Raw genomic sequence first — 19685 nt, 5'->3', positions numbered from 1 at the left:
TTGGTGACTTAATGTCCAATCGTTTTAATTATGAAAATGTATGAGTAAAAACATTATCTGACTAATCCTTAAAAGTAGGGATTAACTACTTATTTACCCACCTGGATTAATAAGGAGTGGTAAATTCAACATCGAATTTACGTGTCACCACACAGTAATACTCTACATTATATGTCATTCATAAGGGATGAGCATATATGTTCTGCATGCAGAGTACAATGTACATGCTATACTGTGGCTACATAGTTGTCACCCAGTTTCCATTTATGTAGAGTGCTAAGTTTTCCTTGATTACATACTCGATAGCACAAAGAATTAAAATAAGCAAATATGTAGCATATAGTTATTGCTTTATATACAGTAAATCAACGTTCACGTGCCTATGGTTAGATGTGCCAGGGTACATAAAATGATTGCCATGAGGGAAAACTGAGGTCATCCCAGGGTATGTTGGGAAAGATCATGGGACGCTCACGCTGGGACTTGTCTTGTTAATGGAACTAGCAGCAGGAATGAAAGATTGTAAAAACCTGTTTTGATATTTATTACTCTTATAAGACGTTTAACAAACTGCAGAATTTTCTAGAGCAGTTAATATGATTTTCATTCATTACTATGTATTTTCTGCTTTGTGTGTTTTGATTCCTTTGAATTGCGAACCTGATGGCAGAGTCATACCGAAATCTGAGCCAATGGTCTAAGGTGTATGGAGGAGGCCTGAACGTGCCTTAATGGCAGGAAGGACTGGTCATGTTGAAATCCAACATGCTTGGTCGGAGAGACTTCCTGCGAGGCTTAGAAGAGGATTTTTTAATTTCATAAATCAATAAAACACAGGAAAATAAGCAACTTAGAAATATATCTTATCAGAGAAAGCTGCTTATTTTCTCCTCCTGAACTGATCGTTCATTCTTAATTCATTTTGAAGACAGATTTTCTCATTATTGAGAAAGATGACAGTTGGTGCTTTTCCTTTTCTATAGGGGAGGAGGAGAATGGAGAAATTAAAGACAGAAACAAGCGCTGCAAGTTCTACTGAGACAACAGTTGCAGTTCTCCATAGAACTTTATGAGCACCAACTGTCATCTCCTATCTCAGTAATAGGAAAGTTTATCTTCACTGAAGACAGATTTTGCATGTGAATTAAGAATTTTGAGAAAGAAACATCAGACCCAGAGGAAAAAGAAGCAGATCTTCTTGATAAGATATATTACAAAGTTTCTTATTTTCAAGTGTACTATCGATTTATGGAAAAAAAAAATAAAACGATAATTACTCTTGAAGTGAAGTGACATGCACCCTGATAATCAACTCAAACTGTATAGCATTGACAGAAGCCAAAAGCAGGGATTAGCCAGGGTCCCAAAGATCACTCAACACAGTCTCCTCCTATCCCCCAAACACAGTGTGATCTAATACTTGTCATCTGTTCAGTGGATAGACGATACATGCTTCGAATTGGAATACCACTTTAGGCTATGTACCCACGTATGCAGAAAAAAAAACGGACTTCTTCCCATAAAAAAAGCGCGGTTTTTATGCGTTTTTTGCGCGTTTTTGCGCGTTTTTTTACAGGAGCATCCTCCTGCTCATAGAATATAGTGAGAAATGCAGATTATTCGGCAAATTTTTTTTACCGCGATGTGTTTTTTCGCAGTAAAAAACGCATCAATATGCACAAGAATTGCGGATTTCATTTTAAAGTATGGGATGCTTCTTGTATGCGATTTTGAAGCGTTTTTACCAGGAAAAACGCTTCAAAAAAGTGGAAAAACGCTTTTGTGGGTGCACAGCCTTAATGCATGGACTGAGGAATCCTGAATCCATGTGTCTTGCAACATTTTCTCAAACCCAGAAGAAGCATTAACACAATGAATAAGTTTTGCTTCATGTGTTCTTTTCAAAGAAAACTTTCATAAAATAACAACATTCATCATTTTGAAACATCATGTCCAAATTTTTAGACATTTTATTTGCAGTATTACTTTTTCTGATGTAGGCCTCCACATCTATCTGCTGATTGCCTCAGGCCTAGCTTCTCTCACTATGAAGAGCTGATTGATTTTACTGGGGAAAATTTCAGTAAATTATATAGTCCTTCAGTAGTGTCCTCTGCAGGAAAAAGGTAGTAATGCATGGCAAAGATGTTAGTAGCTCTCCGCTCTTTCAAAGGCCACGTTCACATGTTCAGTATTTGGTCAGTATTTTACCTCAGTATTTGGAATACAAAACCAGGAGTGGGTGATAAATACAGAAGAGGTGACGTGTTTATGAGGCCACATTCACACGTTCAGTATTTGGTGATTTTTTTTTACCTGAATATTTGTAAGCCAAAACCAGAAGTGGGACAAATCGGATGAAAAGTATAATAAAAACATGTCACCACTTCTGTATTTATCACCCACTCCTGGATTTGGCTTACAGATACTGAGGTAAAAACTCACCAAATACTGAACATGTGCACATGGCCTAATAGAAACACATCACCACTTCTGAATTTATCACCCACTCCTGGTTTGGCTTACAAATACTGAGGTAAAAAACTCACCAAATACTGAACATGTGCACATGGCCTAATAGAAACACGTCACCACTTCTGTATTTATCACCCACTCCTGGTTTTGGCTTACAGACACTGAGGTAAAATACTGATCAAATACTAAACATGTGAATGTGACCTAATAGAAACACGTCACCACTTCTGTATTTATCACCCACTCCTAGTTTTGGCTTACAGATACTGAGGTAAAATACTGACCAAATACTGAATGTGTGCACATGACCTAATAGAAACACGTCACCACTTCTGTATTTATCACCCACTCCTGGTTTTGGCTTACAAATACTGAGGTAAAAAATTCACCAAATACTGAATGTGTGCACATGGCCTAATAGAAACACGTCACCCCTTCTGTATTTCTCACCCACTCTTGGTTGTGGCTTACACATACTGAGGTAAAATACTCACCAAATACTGAATGTGTGGCCGTGGCCTAATAGAAACATGTCACCACTTCTGTATTTATCACCCACTCCTGGTTTTGGCTTACAGATACTGAGGTAAAATACTGACCAAATACTGAACGTGTGCACATGGCCTAATAGAAACACGTCACCACTTCTGTATTTATCACCCACTCCTGGTTTTGGCTTACAGACACTGAGGTAAAATACTGATCAAATACTAAACATGTGAATGTGACCTACCAGAAGGGTACCATCAATTTGGTCTACATCTGTATGTCTTGTATCCTACATTTTTAAGGTGACGTACACATGTTGAGTATTGGTGGTTTTTTTACCTCAGTATTTGTAATCCAAAACCAGGAGTGGGTGATAAATCCAGAAGTGGTGACGTGTTTCTATTAGACTTTTCCTCTGATTGTTCCACTCCCGATTTTAGCTTACAAATACTGAGGTAAAAAACTCACCAAATGCTGAACATGTGAACATGACCTTAAAGAGGGGAATATAAACTATGGGATCACCTCTTTAATGTGAGACAATATAATATAATGTTCTTAATGCTGTGATAAACTCGATAAAATTTTTTGAAGGATGGGAAAACATTATCTGACCACTAAAGGGCTTGTATGCAATCTGTAACCTTTTGAGTGTACACTCGTTGGACATAGATTTGGCTATACTAAACATAATTATATTGTAGAATTTGGTTAATACAATAAATATATGACCAACTTGCATAGTTTGTGCAACAATGTTATTTATATATTATTTATTATCAGAAATGTATTCGCCTACGTCTTGTTCTGCTTGAATAAAATAAAATGTGTTTCTTCACATACAGTGTAAATAAAACATGTCCAATTGTTTTTCTTTGTAAAGCAATAATAAAGCAAATCCATAGTAATGGACCTATAAAATAATGTATTGATTATAGTGGAGCTTCATCATCGTTCCTTATTGAACTGTTATGAGTTATTTTCTCCCTGGAAATTCATAATCATTCTATCTTTCCTTTAACCCCTTCACCCCCAAGGGTGGTTTGCACGTTAATGACCAGGCCAATTTTTACAATTCTGACCACTGTCCCTTTATGAGGTCATAACTCTGGAACGCTTCCATGGATCCAGGTGATTCTGACATTGTTTTCTCGTGACATATTGTACTTCATGTTAGTGGTAAAATTTCATTCAAATAACTTGCGATTATTTGTGAAAAAAACGGAAATTTGGCAAAAAGTTTGAAAATTTCGCAATTTTCCATCTTTGAATTTTTATGCCCTTAAATCACAGAGATACTGCACACAAAAAACTTAATAAATAACATTTCCCACATGTTTACTTTACATCAGCACAATTTCGAAACCAAAATTTTTTTTTGTTAGGAAGTTATAAGGGTTAAAAATTGACCAGCAATTTCTCATTTTTGCAACACCATTTTATTTTTAGGGGCCACATCACATTTGAAGCCACTTTGAGGGGTCTATATGATAGAAAATACCCAAAAGTGACACCATTCTAAAAACTGCACCCCTTAAGGTGCTCAAAACCACATTCAAGAAGTTTATTAACCCTTTAAGTGCGTCACAGGAATTTTTTGAATATTTAAAAAAAAATGAACATTTAACTTTTTTTCACTAAAAAAATACTTCAGGTTCAATTTTTTTTATTTTACCAAGGGTAACAGGAGAAATTGGACAGGAAAAGTTATTGTGCAATTTGTTCTGAGTACGCTGATACCTGATATGTGGGGGGGAACCACTGTTTCGGCGCATGGCAGACCTCAGCAGGGAAGGAGCGCCGTTTGACTTTTTCAATGCAAAATTGGCTGGAATTCAGATCGGACGCCATGTCGCGTTAGGAGAGCCCCGGATGTACCTTAACAGTGGAAACCCCCCCAAGTGACCCCATTTTGGAAACTAGACCCCCCAAGGAACTTATCTAGATATGTGGTGAGAACTTTGAACCCATAAGGGCTTCACAGAAGTTTAAAACGTACAGCGGTACAATTAAAAAATCATATTTTTTCCACAAAAATGATCTTTTCACCCCCAATTTTTATTTTCCCAAAGGTAACAAGTCACTAAAAGTTATTGTGCAATTTGTCCTGAGTACGCTGATACCCCATATGTGGGTGTAAATGACTATTTGGGTGCATGGCAGAGCTCGGAAGGGAAGCAGCGCCATTTGACGTTTTTGGCTGGAATTGAGATCGGACACCATGTTGCGATTGGAAAACCCCTGATGTACCAAAACAGTGGAAACCCCCCACAAATGACACCATTTTGGAAACTAGACCCCCCAAGGAACTTATCTAGATGTGTGGTGAGCACTTTGAACCCCCCAGTGCTTCACAGAAGTTTATAACGCCCGGGCGTGAAAATAAAAAAATCGTATATTTTTTCCACAAACATGATCTTTTAGTCACCAATTTTTTCATTTTCCCAAGGGTACAAGGAGAAATTGGACCCCAAAAGTTGTTATCCAATTTGCCCTGAGTACGCTGATACCTCATATGTGGGAGAAAACTTCTGTATGGGCACACGTCGGGGCTCGGAAGGGAAGTAGTGACGTTTTGGAATGCAGACTTTGATGGAATGGTCTGCGGGTGTCATGTTGCTTTTGGAGAGCCCCTGATGTACCTAAACAGTGGAAACCCCCCACAAGTGACCCCATTTTGGAAACTAGACCACCTAAGGAACTTATCTAGATGTGTGGTGAGCACTTTGAACCCCCCAGTGCTTCACAGAAGTTTATAACGACCGGGCGTGAAAATAAAAATATCGTATTTTTTCAACAAACATCATCTTTTAGTCCCCATTTTTCTATTTTCCCAAGGGTAAAAGGAGAAATTGGACCCCAAAAGTTGTTGTCCAATTTGTCCTGAGTACGCTGACACCCCATATGTGGGAGAAAACTACTGTATGGGCACACGTCGGGGCTCGGAAGGGAAGTAGTGACGTTTTGGAATGCAGACTTTGATGGAATGGTCTGCGGGTGTCATGTTGCCTTTGGAGAGCCCCTAATGTACCTAAACAGTGGAAACCCCCCACAAATGACCACATTTTGGAAACTAGACCCCCTAAGGAACTTATTTAGATGTGTGGTGAGCACTTTGAACCCCCAAGGGCTTCACAGAAGTTTATAATGCCCAACCATGAAAATAAAAAAATCGTATTTTTTCCACAAACATGATTAGTCTCCAATTTTTTTATTTTCCCAAGGGTAACAGGAGAAATTGGACCCCAAAAGTTGTTGTCCAATTTGTCCTGAGTACGCTGATACCTCATATGTGGGAGAAAACTACTGTATGGGCACACGTCGGGGCTCGGAAGGGAAGTAGTGACGTTTTGGAATGCAGACTTTGATGGATTGGTCTGCGGGTGTCAAGTGCGTTTGGAGAGCCCCTGATGTACCTAAACTATTGAAACTCCCCACAAGTGACCCCATTTTGGAAACTAGACCCCCCACGGAACTTATCTAGATGTGTGGTGAGCACTTTGAACCCCCAAGTGCTTCACAGAAGTTTATAACGCCTGGGCGTGAAAATAAAAAAATCATTTTTTTCCACAAAAATGATATTTTTGCCCCCAATTTTTTATTTTCCTAAGGGTAACAGGAGAAATTGGACCCCAAAAGTTGTTTTGCAATTTGTCCTGAGAATGCTGATACCCTATATGTGGGGGTAAAACACTGTTTGGGTGCATGGCAGAGCTTGGAAGGGAAGGAGCACCATTTGACTTTTTCAACGCAGGATTGGCTGGAATTGAGATCAGTCGCCATGTTGCATTTGGAGAGCACCTGATGTGCCCAAACAGTGGAAACCCCCCAATTATAACTCCAACCCTAACCCCAACACACCCCTAACCCTAATCTGACTAGCCCGAACCCTAGCCCTAACCCTAGCCCTAGCCCTAACCCTAACCCTAGCCCTAACCCTAATGGGAAAATGGAAATAAATACTTTTTTTTAATTTATTATTTTTCCCTAACTAAGGGGGTGATTATGGGGGGTTTGATTTACTATTTGTGGCGGTTTTTATCTTTGGCGGCTGTCGCACGCTAAAAGACGCTTTTTATTGTAAAAATAGTTTTTGCATCACCACATATTGAGAGCTATAATTTTTCCGTATTTTGACCCACCGAGTCATGTCAGGTCTTATTCTTTGCGGGACGAGTTGACGTTTTTATTGATACCATTTTCGGGCATGTGACATTTTTTGATCGCTTTTTATTTCGATTTTTGGGACACAGAATGAACAAAAACCAGCGTTTCATGAATTTCTTTTGGGGGGGTGCGTTTACATTGTTCCGCATGCGGTAAAATTGATAAAGCGGTTTTATTCTTCGGGTCGGTACGGTTACAGCGATACCTCATTTAGGTCTTTTTTTATGTTTTGTTGGTTTTTTGCAATGAAAACAATTTTATGTAAAAAATAATTATTTTTGTATCGCTTTATTCTGCGAGCTATAACTTTTTAATTTTTTTGTGGATGATGCTGTATGGCAGCTCGTTTTTTGCGGGACAAGATGACGTTTTCAGCGGTACCATGGATATTTATATGCGTCTTTTTGATCGCGCGTTATTGCACTTTTTGTTCGGTGGTATGATAATAAATCATTATTTTTTGCTTCGTTTTTTATTTTTATTTTTTAAGGGGTTCGCTAAAGGGGTTAACTAATGGGACAGTTTTATAGGGCGGGTCACTACGGACGCGGCGATACCAAATATGTGTACTTTTATTTTATTTTATTTTTTTTTTAAAAAATGAATTTATTGGGGAATATTTTTTTTTTTTTAACTAATTTATTTAGCGATTTTTTTAAAATTATTTATACACTTTTTTTTTTAACTTTATTACATTGTCCCAGGTGGGACATCACTGTCCTGTGACAGATCGCTGATCTGTCACATCACAGATCACTGTGACAGATCAGCAATCTGTCACAGGCAGTTCTGCAGACTTCCTCATGCCTGTGCTTTGCAGGCAGTGAGGAAGTCAGCTCCCTACAGGCCCCAGAAGGCCCCCGTCGCCATCTTGGATCCGGGGGCCTGTAGGGAAGGAGTCCCCCGCAGCAGCGCTGCACATTGCGCTGCCGTGGGGGGCTCAGGGAAGCACGGAGGGAGCCCCTCCCTGCCGATGCTTCCCTTTAACCCCCGGTACCCCGCAATCATGTTTGATCGCGGTGCACAAGGGGTTAACGTGTCGGGGGCGGGTGTCAGCTGTGATAATCAGCTGACACCCGGCCGCGATCAGCGGCGCTCACCACGTGGGCACCGCTGATCGCGCTAGACGTACTATCCCGTCCATGGGCATAGGGGCCCGGGTCCCATGGACGGGATAGTACGTCTGATGTCAGAAAGGGGTTAAAAGGATTTTTTTCCCACAAACAAAGTTGATTTTAATTAACAAATCTTTGAATTATCATAATTTCCACAATTGGATTTGATTAAAAAAATGTTCCTGTGCCGAGATAATCTTATAAATGTTTCCCTGCTGTGTACTGTGTAATGGCAGTGTCTGAACATACATGAATATGGTCTGATCATACTACAGCTCCTGGGCAGAGGAGGGGGAGCAAAAGGGAGTATACAGACAGGACAGCATGGGATCGCAGCTGATTCATTGTTGAGGTAAAACACTTTAAAAACAGGCAGTCAAATATTTTACCTCACAGAAAGATTCATTTGTGATCCCATGCTGTAATGTCTGTACAGCCTTTTTCTTCCTCCCCTGCCCAGGAGATATGATATGATCAAACCATGTCCCTGCAGGGTCAGACACAGCCATTACACAGTGCACAACAGGGGAACATTTATAAGATTATCTCAGCACAGAAACATTTTCTTAACACATCCAATTGTGGAATTAATTATTATTACAAGATATAATAATTAAAATCTAGTTTATTTGTGGGAACACCCCTTTAGGGAAGATCAACATAATATGCACTGATGTCCGAGTTGCAGTGTAATGGTTGGGGGATGGACATAACAGAATCCTGAAATTCTTATAAAATCGGAGTCAGATTTCAAACTACTTCAGACTCCCTATAGGCATTGCAGTTAAAAGGGTTGTCCACCACCGATGACTTCCACATCAGGAGGTGAGTAGTAGCTAATGACGTCATGTCTGCACATACCTACTAGGATTCATTCACGGTCAGCAGGTGAACCCATCCAAGTAGGTATTTTTAAATATGAAATCATCAGTGCTGCTCACCCTCCAATGCAGAAGTGAGTGGCACTGGAACTTTCTTAAAGTAATGCAGTCATCAGATTCTTGTTGTCCGCTCCATGGACTAAATGGTACAGACACTGGTTGCGTGATTGCAGCCTGGTGTGGTTTACTCTGAAATGCTGTGAGGTTTAAGAGTAAGCATAATTTGAAAAATGGCCAAGGCGCATTTGTCTGAGCTGACCAGTTCATGGCAGGATCGCTTTGGCTTCTCCTCCCTCAGCTCCAGTTGACTAACAGGTCTCTCCCTATGTGTATACATAGGGAGAGGGCTGTCAGTCAAAGGGATTGGGGTGGGAAAAGCCAGCTGGGGACCTGCCTTGGACCAGTCAGCTGAGGCACATAATCCCCGGCTGGCTTTTCAAATTATGTTTACTCTTAAAGTCTGTGTGATCGCGCTGCCATCGTCTGATTCATGGGGCCCTTGGTTCAGGCAGCATGAATCTGTTGACAGCAGTAAGCAGCAGTCATTACTCATATCTGTTCAAAAAATAGCAAGACTTGTTATTCAAACACTGTGCCCCGATCCCCATTCATGAAAGCCTTGTAAGGGTCAACTTTTGTAAAATGCATAAATTGTACTTTTTTTGCATTTTGTTTTCTATCTCGTAAATTAATACTTCCAATGCAATTATTGATAAATCTTCCAAACTGCATTTGACATAAGGTTGACACCACTTGGTGACTTGAGGATGACACATAGGAAACCAAATGTCTGCTCCTGCGATGCAATGTTGTCACATTTTGGGGTAAGGATGACACATTTAGTGCAAGTATACAGGTCAACAATGTCCCATTATGTCAATGATAGATTGGTCCATGCCCACGTACCTCAGTTATAGCAAAATATCTCCCTTCTTAAGACGCTTTAATACTAGTGATGAGGCAACGTGCTCGGATAACGTGGATGCTACGTCACATACGGCATATTGTAATATCTACATGCATAAGTCTGCATTACAAGGTGTGTACAGACTCATCACAATAGCAGACTTTCATTTAAATTTCTTTTTTTGTTTTTCTATAAATATAGATGTCCCTAAAGAAATCAATATTTACCATTCATATTCAGCATAATCACACCTAACATATTCCTAATTTGTAATAATTTGTTGTGTGCAACATTTCTGGGTGTAATGGAGCTGTGAAGAAATTAAAATAAGGCTAGAATTCCCATAATTGCTTTGTGAGTACATTTTACAACTTCGCTACAAAGGCAAAGACAAACAAACAAAAGAAGCAGTTCATGAAGTTTCTAGGTGGCCCATGAAGACAGAACACCCAGTCAAGATAAGATATCTATCAGATACCATTTTTTTTATCTATGAAAAAAAAGATCGATTTTGATCAATGTTTTTCTTCTGATTTTCATCCGTCTTTTGGTCTTTGTCTCTGTTTTTACAATCAGTATGACACCTCTTTTTCTCCATCCCAAGGCTATCCATTTTTTGATCGTCCCATTCACTTGAAAGTTTGATATGCGAATCAGGACAATCGGCTATAATAAGAATGTGTTCAATCTGTAAAAAACAGATAAAACATACATAATATACAGGTATCTGAATGAGACTGCCGAAGAAAACAAAAGAAGGGTGGAATCAGCACAAAGTTCAACGGAAATGCTGTCAAGTGACAAATACTACATATCCATCAATAGCAAAACAAAACAAACATAAGAGAAAAACACATTATTGTTACTATATTCATTTCCACTGAAGATCCTCCCTTTTAGATTCCTCTGCATGATTCAGAGATCTATTCAAGGTTCTTCCCTTATTGACTTTACGTCTTAAATTAAGTGGACCTGCCGAACAGGTAATTCATAATTCACAAAATCATCCTGCATAGAAGGAAACATATCGCTGTACATCCCTTCTCAGAATATATGTTTCAGGAAGTATGGTAAATTGGGGTCAGGGTCTCCTCCCACAATTGGTCACTACTACCTAACTCCTTACTTGGGTATCGGTAGTGATTGATGAGGCTGGATTCTGATGGGAAGGAGGTCTAAGACTGAACGCAAGCAATAGGTTTCGGCTGAGATCACATCATGGCAGGTCAGTAGACTAGAGCATTTGCTATGCCAATTCTTAGACTGCATGTTAATTATACCTGACTTATACTTATAATAATCCAGCTATGGAACTATGATTATATGGTACACTCGCAGGCATTTTATTATGTGTATTACTCCCTTTTTTAAAAAAATGGTGTGCAGGTTTTCTGATTATAGTGTAAAATGTAGTTAATGAAATTATATCCTTTACTATGTCCTCTAAGTAAGGCTTTGTTCTCATGTTACAGTCCGAGTCTATTTCTTCACTGTACCATAACACGACCACAAACAGTGTGGCATATGAACGCACAATATCCAGATAGTGTGAACGCAGCCTAAAATCTTTGACATGTGGCTCTCCAGTGGCTATGAAACTAGAAACTACAACTTTTAGCATACTCTTACGTATTCAAAGTGCCGTCTGACATCAGCACATGCAGCTGTGTCTGGTATGGCAGCTTAACCCTATTTAATTGAACGGAACTCAACTTAATATCAGGTACAAGCATGTGAAGGCAACCTATTTAGCATTAAAGGGGAGATTCACCCTTTGCTTTGATTAGAAAGGGTCTCCCATCAAAATCTGATGGTCTATTTTAATTTATTTAACCCCTTAACGACCGCTGATACGCCTTTTAACTGCGGTTGCTAAGGGTACTTAAACCACAGCACCATTAATTAAAAAAGTAAATAGCGCCCCACAGAGTTGGATTTTCTCCAGGGTCTCGGCTGCTGGGGGTAGCCGAGACCCCAGAGAACATGATTCGGGTCGGTATTTACTGACCCTGGGGTTGTGATCGCCGTAATTAACAGTATAACGGCATCCACAAAAGAAAAATGAGAATTTAAATTTACTTTCTCTCTCTGATGTGATTGCACATCAGAGGGGAGAGAAATAGGGTCCTCGGGTCCTTCGATGCCCCCCACGGTACCTTATATACCGGTTCAGTGTTCCCCCGGTCCCCCTCCTTCCTCCAGCAGAAAGGAAATGGCGGGCGCATGCGCAGTGCGCACGCCAAGATCTGCCGGCCGGCACCCGGCAACCAATGAGAATATCCTGCTAGGTTTTGATTACTGTGGTAGACCCTATCACAGTGATCTAAACCCCCAATATTAGTAAATATGGCAGCACTTACCCTGTACTTGTCTCTTGTAGTTGTTCTGGGAGAGAAGCGAGATAGACTACAGTCGAAGTGCTGCCCTGTCAGTGAAGAAAAATCATAAATTCTGCGTCCGCAAGCGTCCTAAAAAATCCAATTACCCACCCCGTTCTCCGTAATCCCTGCATCCCCATCAGAGGATTATAAAAATATATATATATTTTTATAATTTGTTTAATTAATTTTTTTAAATAATTTTTTGCGGTTAGGGTTACACGGGTTAGGGTTATAGTTACACATATTAGGGTTAGCAGGAAAAAAAATACTAGCGTTAGAATAGGGTTAGTATTTCATTAGGCAGGGAAATAAATAAAATGGCCCACAGAACTTTCAGCACGGAGCAAGCGTACAGCCTGTTTTGCTCCGGCAGCTCCGGCAGTGAAATGGAATCTGCCTCTGAAGCTGATCAGCTTTCAGACAGTGACGAGGAATCGGTCGTCACTGCTGAAGCTTCAGAGGCAGGACCAAGTACCACAGTCCCCCCATCGCTGTGGTGTAATGACACCTCATTTTTCCTTCAAATTCCTCCTGTTTCTGCTGTCCCTGGAATAAGAGTAGATGTCGCCAATTTTACCCCCATTGATTTTTTCGAAATTTTCATTAGCCCCGAAGTCCTAGAATTAATCGTCCACCAAACAAACCTACATGCCCGACAAAAACCCACTGCCTTTCATTCCCGTTTCAGGATCCCCACAAATGTCAACGAAATAAAAAAATTAGGCCTTACTCTGAATATGGGTTTAGTAAAAAAAAAACACTCTCCGCTCCTCCTGTGCAACAAAAGCTGTCCACAGCACCCCTGTATTTGCAGCCATCATGTCTCGAGTCCGTTACGAAGCCCTGATGAGATTCCTCCACTTCAGTGACAATTCCTACGCCCCCCCAAGAAATGACCCCAACTATGATCGGCTAAATAAATTGAGACACCTAATTTCCCTCCTAATTTCGAAATTCCTATACCCCAGAGAAAAATGTGGCAGTCGACGAGTCCTTGAGGAGCTACAAGGGCCATCTGTCATTCCGCAAATTTATCCCCTCCAAGTGTGACAAATATGGAATCAAATTATACAAAACTTGTGAGAGCTCATCAGGGTACACTTCCACCTTCCTAATTTATGAAGGTAGGGGCCGCCAATAAAAACCCCCAAACTGCCCCCAGACAATTGGCATCCCAGACAAAATTGTCTGGGAGCTAATGATGCTCTATCTAAATCAAGGCTACCATGTGTATATGGACAACTATTACACAAGTGTCTCCTTATATAAATCCCTCCACGTTGCAAATACAGGGGCCTGTGGGACAGTCAGGAAAAAACAGAGTGGGGTTTCTATTACAGTTGGTGTCCAGACGTTTGGAGAAGGGGGTGTTATTCTCACTCGCAAGTGACCAACTTCTTGCAGTGAAGTGGAATGACAGGAAAGACGTCTCCATGCTAACCACACTGCATGCAGACACCACTTTGATGGTCAGAGAGAGGGGTGCCACCAGGGACAAGGAAAATCTGGTCTGCGTTACAGACTATTATAAATTTATGGGTGGCGTTGACTTATCAGACCAGGTTCTGTAACCATACCTGGTCAAGCGGAAGACCATGGCCTGGCACAAAAAGGTGGCAATCCACCTTATCCAAACAGCTTTGTCCTGTATAAAAAATCCCAAGGACTACTTACGTTCCTGCAATTTCAAGAAAAAATTATTGCCGCCTCATGTTTGAGTCAATGACATCGGGGGAAGCCTTCAAGTCTGAGGAATCCCAGAGACTTGCAGAGCGCCATTTTCCTCACCCTATCACTGTCACACCCACCCAAAGGTGTCCTCAAAAATGATGCTGGGTTTGCAGGAAGCATGGCAAACGGAATGATTCCCGGTACTATTGCTCCATGTGCCCATCCCAACCAGGCCTTTGTATCTCCCCCTCCTTAGAGACCTACCACACCACCTACAATTATTATTTTTTTTATATAATTTTTATTTTCTGCTTAGTGACTCCAGTAGAGTAATTTGGAACAAGTAATAGAGAATATTTTCATTAGTAGATCCCATTTTACCCCTTTTCACAATTAATTCCAGGACTTGATCAATCCCATACCAAACTACTATTCCAACAAATTATCATCCACGTACCTACGTCTGTACACCCCAGAGTGTGGACCCCACAAATGTTCTTGGAAAGTCAGGTCATCTGAAAATTAATTCTAGGACTTAATTACTCACAAACATTTTTGACCATTTATCTTACTTTGACTGTTTTTACGACTGTCTTGCTACAAAAAACTTTGGCTTCCATTTATATTACTTATATTTATGTTGGTGATATGGGCATGATCATTTTATTGGAGGATTTCTAAAAATTAAGAAGTTCCGTACTTATACACTATGGGCTTTACCATATGGATCTTGCTGAACATCTGGTACCAGATTGGGCTTGAGAATTATGGCAAGAAATGTTGGAAATAAGGGGAGAGATCTCCAGCATTATGTGAACCCTCATCAAGACCAAAACGCTTAATACTGCAAGCCAGTATGAGGATAAGTCAGGGTATCCCTCACCCCGAGGCTAATAGCACAGGCCAAGTCACTAACATTGGCAATCTGTGGTCGAATTCTGGACATGTGGTGAAAGAAGGAACATCTACCAGAATTGAGTGACCCAGGATAGACAACAGAGAGGGCAGCAATTAAACTAATGCCTCCTAAGGTCCATCATGAGGCTACTTACTCCTAAAGGGGAGAACAAAGACTCCAAAGACATATTTTCTGAAAGACACAACACTTTTTTCACATTTAACGGGTGAAGAATATGTTGTCTAATGGATACTTGGTCTCATACTTCCGTTGACACTTCTCAGACGTTGCCCGCTCCAGGAAGAAACCAACCGTAGGGCTCATGGCTGCCAGTGTGGATGATGATACTTGTATACTTTAACGATCTGGGGAAGAAGTGGATTGTATTAATGAAAGGCCCCATTGGGGGAGGATCCATTTTGACGCTGTGGATGAATGAGCTATTAGAAGTGGGATAGTTCCTGACAGGCAGATGGTAAGGGAGCAGCTGGGCCCGCATGGCTCACTCAAGTATGTCCAAGTAAGACATTATTCTAACAGCTCATCCAGTTTAGCAAAATTCAGAAACTACCAACTACTTCTCAGTACCTCAGAAAAGTGGTGGACAGATGATACTCACCATGCCAGTCTAGACCTATGTGCCATTAGAAGGGGTGGAAGCACAGGTCGAACCCCCAGAAGAAGGGGAAGCAATGACGCGACTACTGGTCGATGGCAACCTTGCAACCATGCTCCAAGGGTGTGTGCTGGTGAGGTGCATTAACCTAAGTGAGAGCCTTACGCTGATTCCCAGGAAAGAAGTGGTTCAAGTCGACGTGATGCCCGAGGACCTCAAGCGCTCAGATGCAATACTGGATGACTCCAGTGAAAGGAAACAAACTGACCATGTCAGTGTCTCTTAATACAAAGACAAGTAGGGACAAAACCAGAGCTGGTCATAGCATCATACAGCAAATTAAAGCAAAATTGACAGAATTCTCCCCCAGGTAAGTGGGACAGGTAGAAAACCTGCTGAGGCAATATCAAGGTGTGTTTGCCCAACATGATGATAACTTTGGGTGCACTAAGGCCAACCAGCATCACATCCCCATGGAAAAACAATTTCCACTGATACATGTCACTGCATAGAAATAGACAAATGCATATTTCACGGACACAAAAATATTCCGGACACTCCAATCAATATAGATCCTACACTAAAAAAACGGCGTACATACGTCCAAATGTATAAAAAGAATTTTATTAATAAAAATATGCACATAAATCACAAAATATAGTAGTGTACAGACTCAGAAAAACAAAGCATACTTCAAAAGCTCATGTATGAAGGACACAAAAACACTAATGTAGCAGCCTGGGCATTAACAAACAAACCCCACCTAGGATTTGCATAAGAAAGGCTTTATAACAAATGAATCACAAAAAGTGCTTAGTGCATGTAAAGTGCAAATGGGGAGATTTCAAGTGAAATGCTAAAAGCCATTAAATCATTATCGCTCTCATATAGATCATAGTGATAGAGACCTTAGTGAGGAAAGGTAAGTCTTACCCATAGTTAGCTGTCAGTGTCTGTGTCCTAGTGCAGCCCCTAGGGCTGACAGCTAACAAGGATATCAGAAAATGGCGCAATTTTTTTTAACAAAATTTGGAATTTTTTTTCACCACTTAGATAAAAAAGAACCTAAATATGTTTGGTGTCTATGAACTCGTAATGACCTGGAGAATCATAATAACAGGTCAGTTTTAGCATTTAGTGAAACTAGTAAAAAAGCCAAGCAAAAAAACAAGTGTCGGATTGCACTTTTTTTTTGCAATTTCCCCGCACTTGGAATTTTTTTTCACCGTTTTCTAGTACACGACATGGTAAAACCAATGATGTCGTTCAAAAGTACAACTCATCCTGCAATAAACAAACTATCACATGGCCATATTGATGGAAAAATAAAAAAGTTATGGCTCCGGGAAGGAGGGGAGCGAATAACGAAAACACAAAACCGAAAAAAGCTCTGGGGGTTAAGGGGTTAAATGTAAAGTGGACACTTATTGTTATAGGGGAACTCGGGTTACTGTGACTGTCAAAGGGGCACACATGGCATTATTACTTTCTAGGGGACAAAATGTGGGCACTGTTTTCTAGGGCATTTGCAATCGGCATTACTATATTCAAGAGGTTTGCTTTAGAATATAGAGGGCACACAGAACAACACAATAAATGCAGTAATAGGGACACATACTGCAGCAGCGGCTCAGCATTGGGGTATGGTATCAGCAGGATGAGGAGTTTGTGCAGGTTGGGAATAATCCCATTGAGGACAGTGCTGAAAATGTGAGAAGTGAAATGTGTCTGTTGTATTCTCAGTAGCAGAGTCCTGGCTGGAAGAAGTTGTCATGTCCGTCTGGGCCAGATGGAAAAGACGTGAAAAGTGAACGATTCCATCAGAAAGAATGTTCTCTGCAAGTCACTATCTATATCTGTACAGTAATCTCATATATGTTCCATAGGACTGGTATCTATCACTGACCATATGGCGGCAATATCCATGTTGGTAATTATATAGAGATTATTTTCAGCAACAGCGTAGTTATCTGCTGAGGTTCTCCTACATCCACTGTTAAGATGCCTCACCGAGCTGTAATCATTGTTATCTAGTTAGGGGCCTATTTAGAAATTTTGCCCCCCTGAACCAAAACCCTAGCTATGCCTCTGACTGAACCTTAAGTGGTTAAATAACAAACAGGAAAATACTCATATGCTACATGAAATGTCTGATTTCTCATTTTTTTCATATTATAGCCCTAAAACTAAAAAAAGTCAGTTTGGAAAAGGCATCAAACATGAAGGCACACAGAACCAACAGCTATAACAGCAGCAATCTCATTCTCAGAAGAGGGCAAGAATTTAAAGTCAAACTTTATTTCAATAGATCGATCCAGAAAGGAGACATGGTGGAATTTGTGGCTAGCACAGGTAATGACACATTTAATAATTTCAGATGTCTCCATGTTCTGGAAATTTTTGGTTTTATCATAGTTATCTAATGCCAGAGATTACTTATATGTCAGGTATTTCCTACTTTCCTAAAATTGCTATTCATAGTTACAAATCAGCAGCTCTTTGTAATCTTTCCTTAGGTCCAGCCCCTGAAGAATCACTTACAGTCTTTCAACTCTCTGGCTCTAAAAATGGCAAAACCTGGACAGCAGTAATAGATTCCAGCTCTTCTGCTGAAGTGACCGCCGCTATTAAAACATCTTCACGTGCACTAGTCGGACCTTACAAAATGAATATATACATCTCCTCTAAAAATAAAAAGAGTTATTTCAAATTAGAGGATATAATACTACTGTTTAATCCATGGGCTAAAGGTAAGTCAATTAAATACTGTAGTTTAATATATTTGTTTGCACTTAAACTGTTCTGGTCTAGTTTACAAAACCCTTATATACTAATAAAATAATACAGGTGATACATTACCTTTAATTAAAGGTCTCTCTGTGTTACCCAGGGTATAATCTGTAATCATTTAGACAAGAAAGAGTGATAGAGGGGGTTGTCTCAGGAACTTAACAAATGTCCATTTGTTGCATCAGAAAAGATAGAGACATCATAGAAGGGGGTTCCTTGACTAATACCTTCCCTCAAGAACCAAAGCAAAAAGCTGTCAGGCTACAATGCAATATTTATTTCCACTGCAGCAGTTTACAGCCTTCCCAGGCAAAATCAGCTGTACTGAAGATGTCTGCACCACATTCACGAAGGGGATGTCATTCAATATGTGGTCCCTTGCCCCAGGACAACCGCCACTCACACATTTTCCCTGCCACTAGTGGCTATAGGTGGCCAATTTTGTCTTTAAGTCATAATTCTCCAGACAGTATAGGAACTTTAGGATACTGATCAAGCATAATATACTTGTGTAAAATTTGTCTTCAGATGACGTTGTCTATATGAAGGATGAAAATGAAAGACTTGAGTACGTTTTAAACGACAGTGGAATCATTTATTATGGTCTTGAAGATTACATTAAAGAAATAAGATGGAATTATGGGCAAGTGAGTGGATGGATTATAATCATTTTTCTTTGCTGATTGTAAATAGCAGTGTCACGGGGCAGTAGGGAAAAAGCAGGAAAGGTGGAACCTGGGCCCCTGAACTGCCCCTCAGGCTAAGGAGGTGTCCTGACTTTCCTTAACTTGGGGGTACACTTGATGGTAGTGAGGCCCAAGTCCCCGACCTTTCCCTATCTCCTGTTAAGCCCTGAGCTAAACCCCCAAAGCTCTCCGCAGGAGGTGAGACAGGGAATAAAGTGAGCTGCACTGCAAACTAAAGGAAAGATAAAACAGACACCACGGGATTAAAGCAACTAAAAACAAAAACTTAGCCTTATCTGCTGCCAATGCTCCCAGCAGCAGAGTAAGGCACCCGATCAGCATCCAGCAGCATCACCACTGCTCCAGATAAGCTGAACCCCCTCTGCACCAGGTAGGTCCAGTCTTCACCACGGTTGGTTTCCAAATGAACTGTATTACCAACAGTGATCTGCAGCACCAGGTGGCCTTATAAAGGGAAGTGGGAGTAGTCACCACCTGCTGACTAACTAAACATGTAGTAACACTAGTGGCCACCGGGGGGAAACACAACAGCCAACCAACTACAGTTGTAGTAACACCAGCGGCCACCAGGGGCAAAAACTCATATTA

General features: G+C 40.5%; 1 protein-coding gene across 1 annotated transcript in view; it reads left to right on the top strand.

The window, feature by feature from the left end:
• The first annotated feature begins 11022 nt into the window (after window positions 1–11022).
• Window positions 11023–19685, top strand: part of LOC141059014 (protein-glutamine gamma-glutamyltransferase E-like) — a 37835-nt gene continuing 29172 nt past the window's right edge. Inside the window, exons 1-4 of the mRNA XM_073555223.1 lie at window positions 11023–11259; window positions 17779–17952; window positions 18117–18350; window positions 18919–19037. Of these exons, the coding sequence (XP_073411324.1) occupies window positions 11253–11259; window positions 17779–17952; window positions 18117–18350; window positions 18919–19037 (534 nt within the window). The 5' untranslated portion in view covers window positions 11023–11252. The remainder of the gene's footprint in view (window positions 11260–17778; window positions 17953–18116; window positions 18351–18918; window positions 19038–19685) is intronic.

The sequence above is a fragment of the Dendrobates tinctorius genome, unplaced genomic scaffold (assembly GCF_039654945.1).
Source record: "Dendrobates tinctorius isolate UK_male_01 unplaced genomic scaffold, ASM3965494v1 ptg000223l, whole genome shotgun sequence".
Lineage (NCBI taxonomy): Eukaryota > Metazoa > Chordata > Amphibia > Anura > Dendrobatidae > Dendrobates > Dendrobates tinctorius.
The sequence above is the reverse complement of the archived record's forward strand: the minus strand, read 5'-3'. Positions and strand labels throughout refer to the sequence as shown.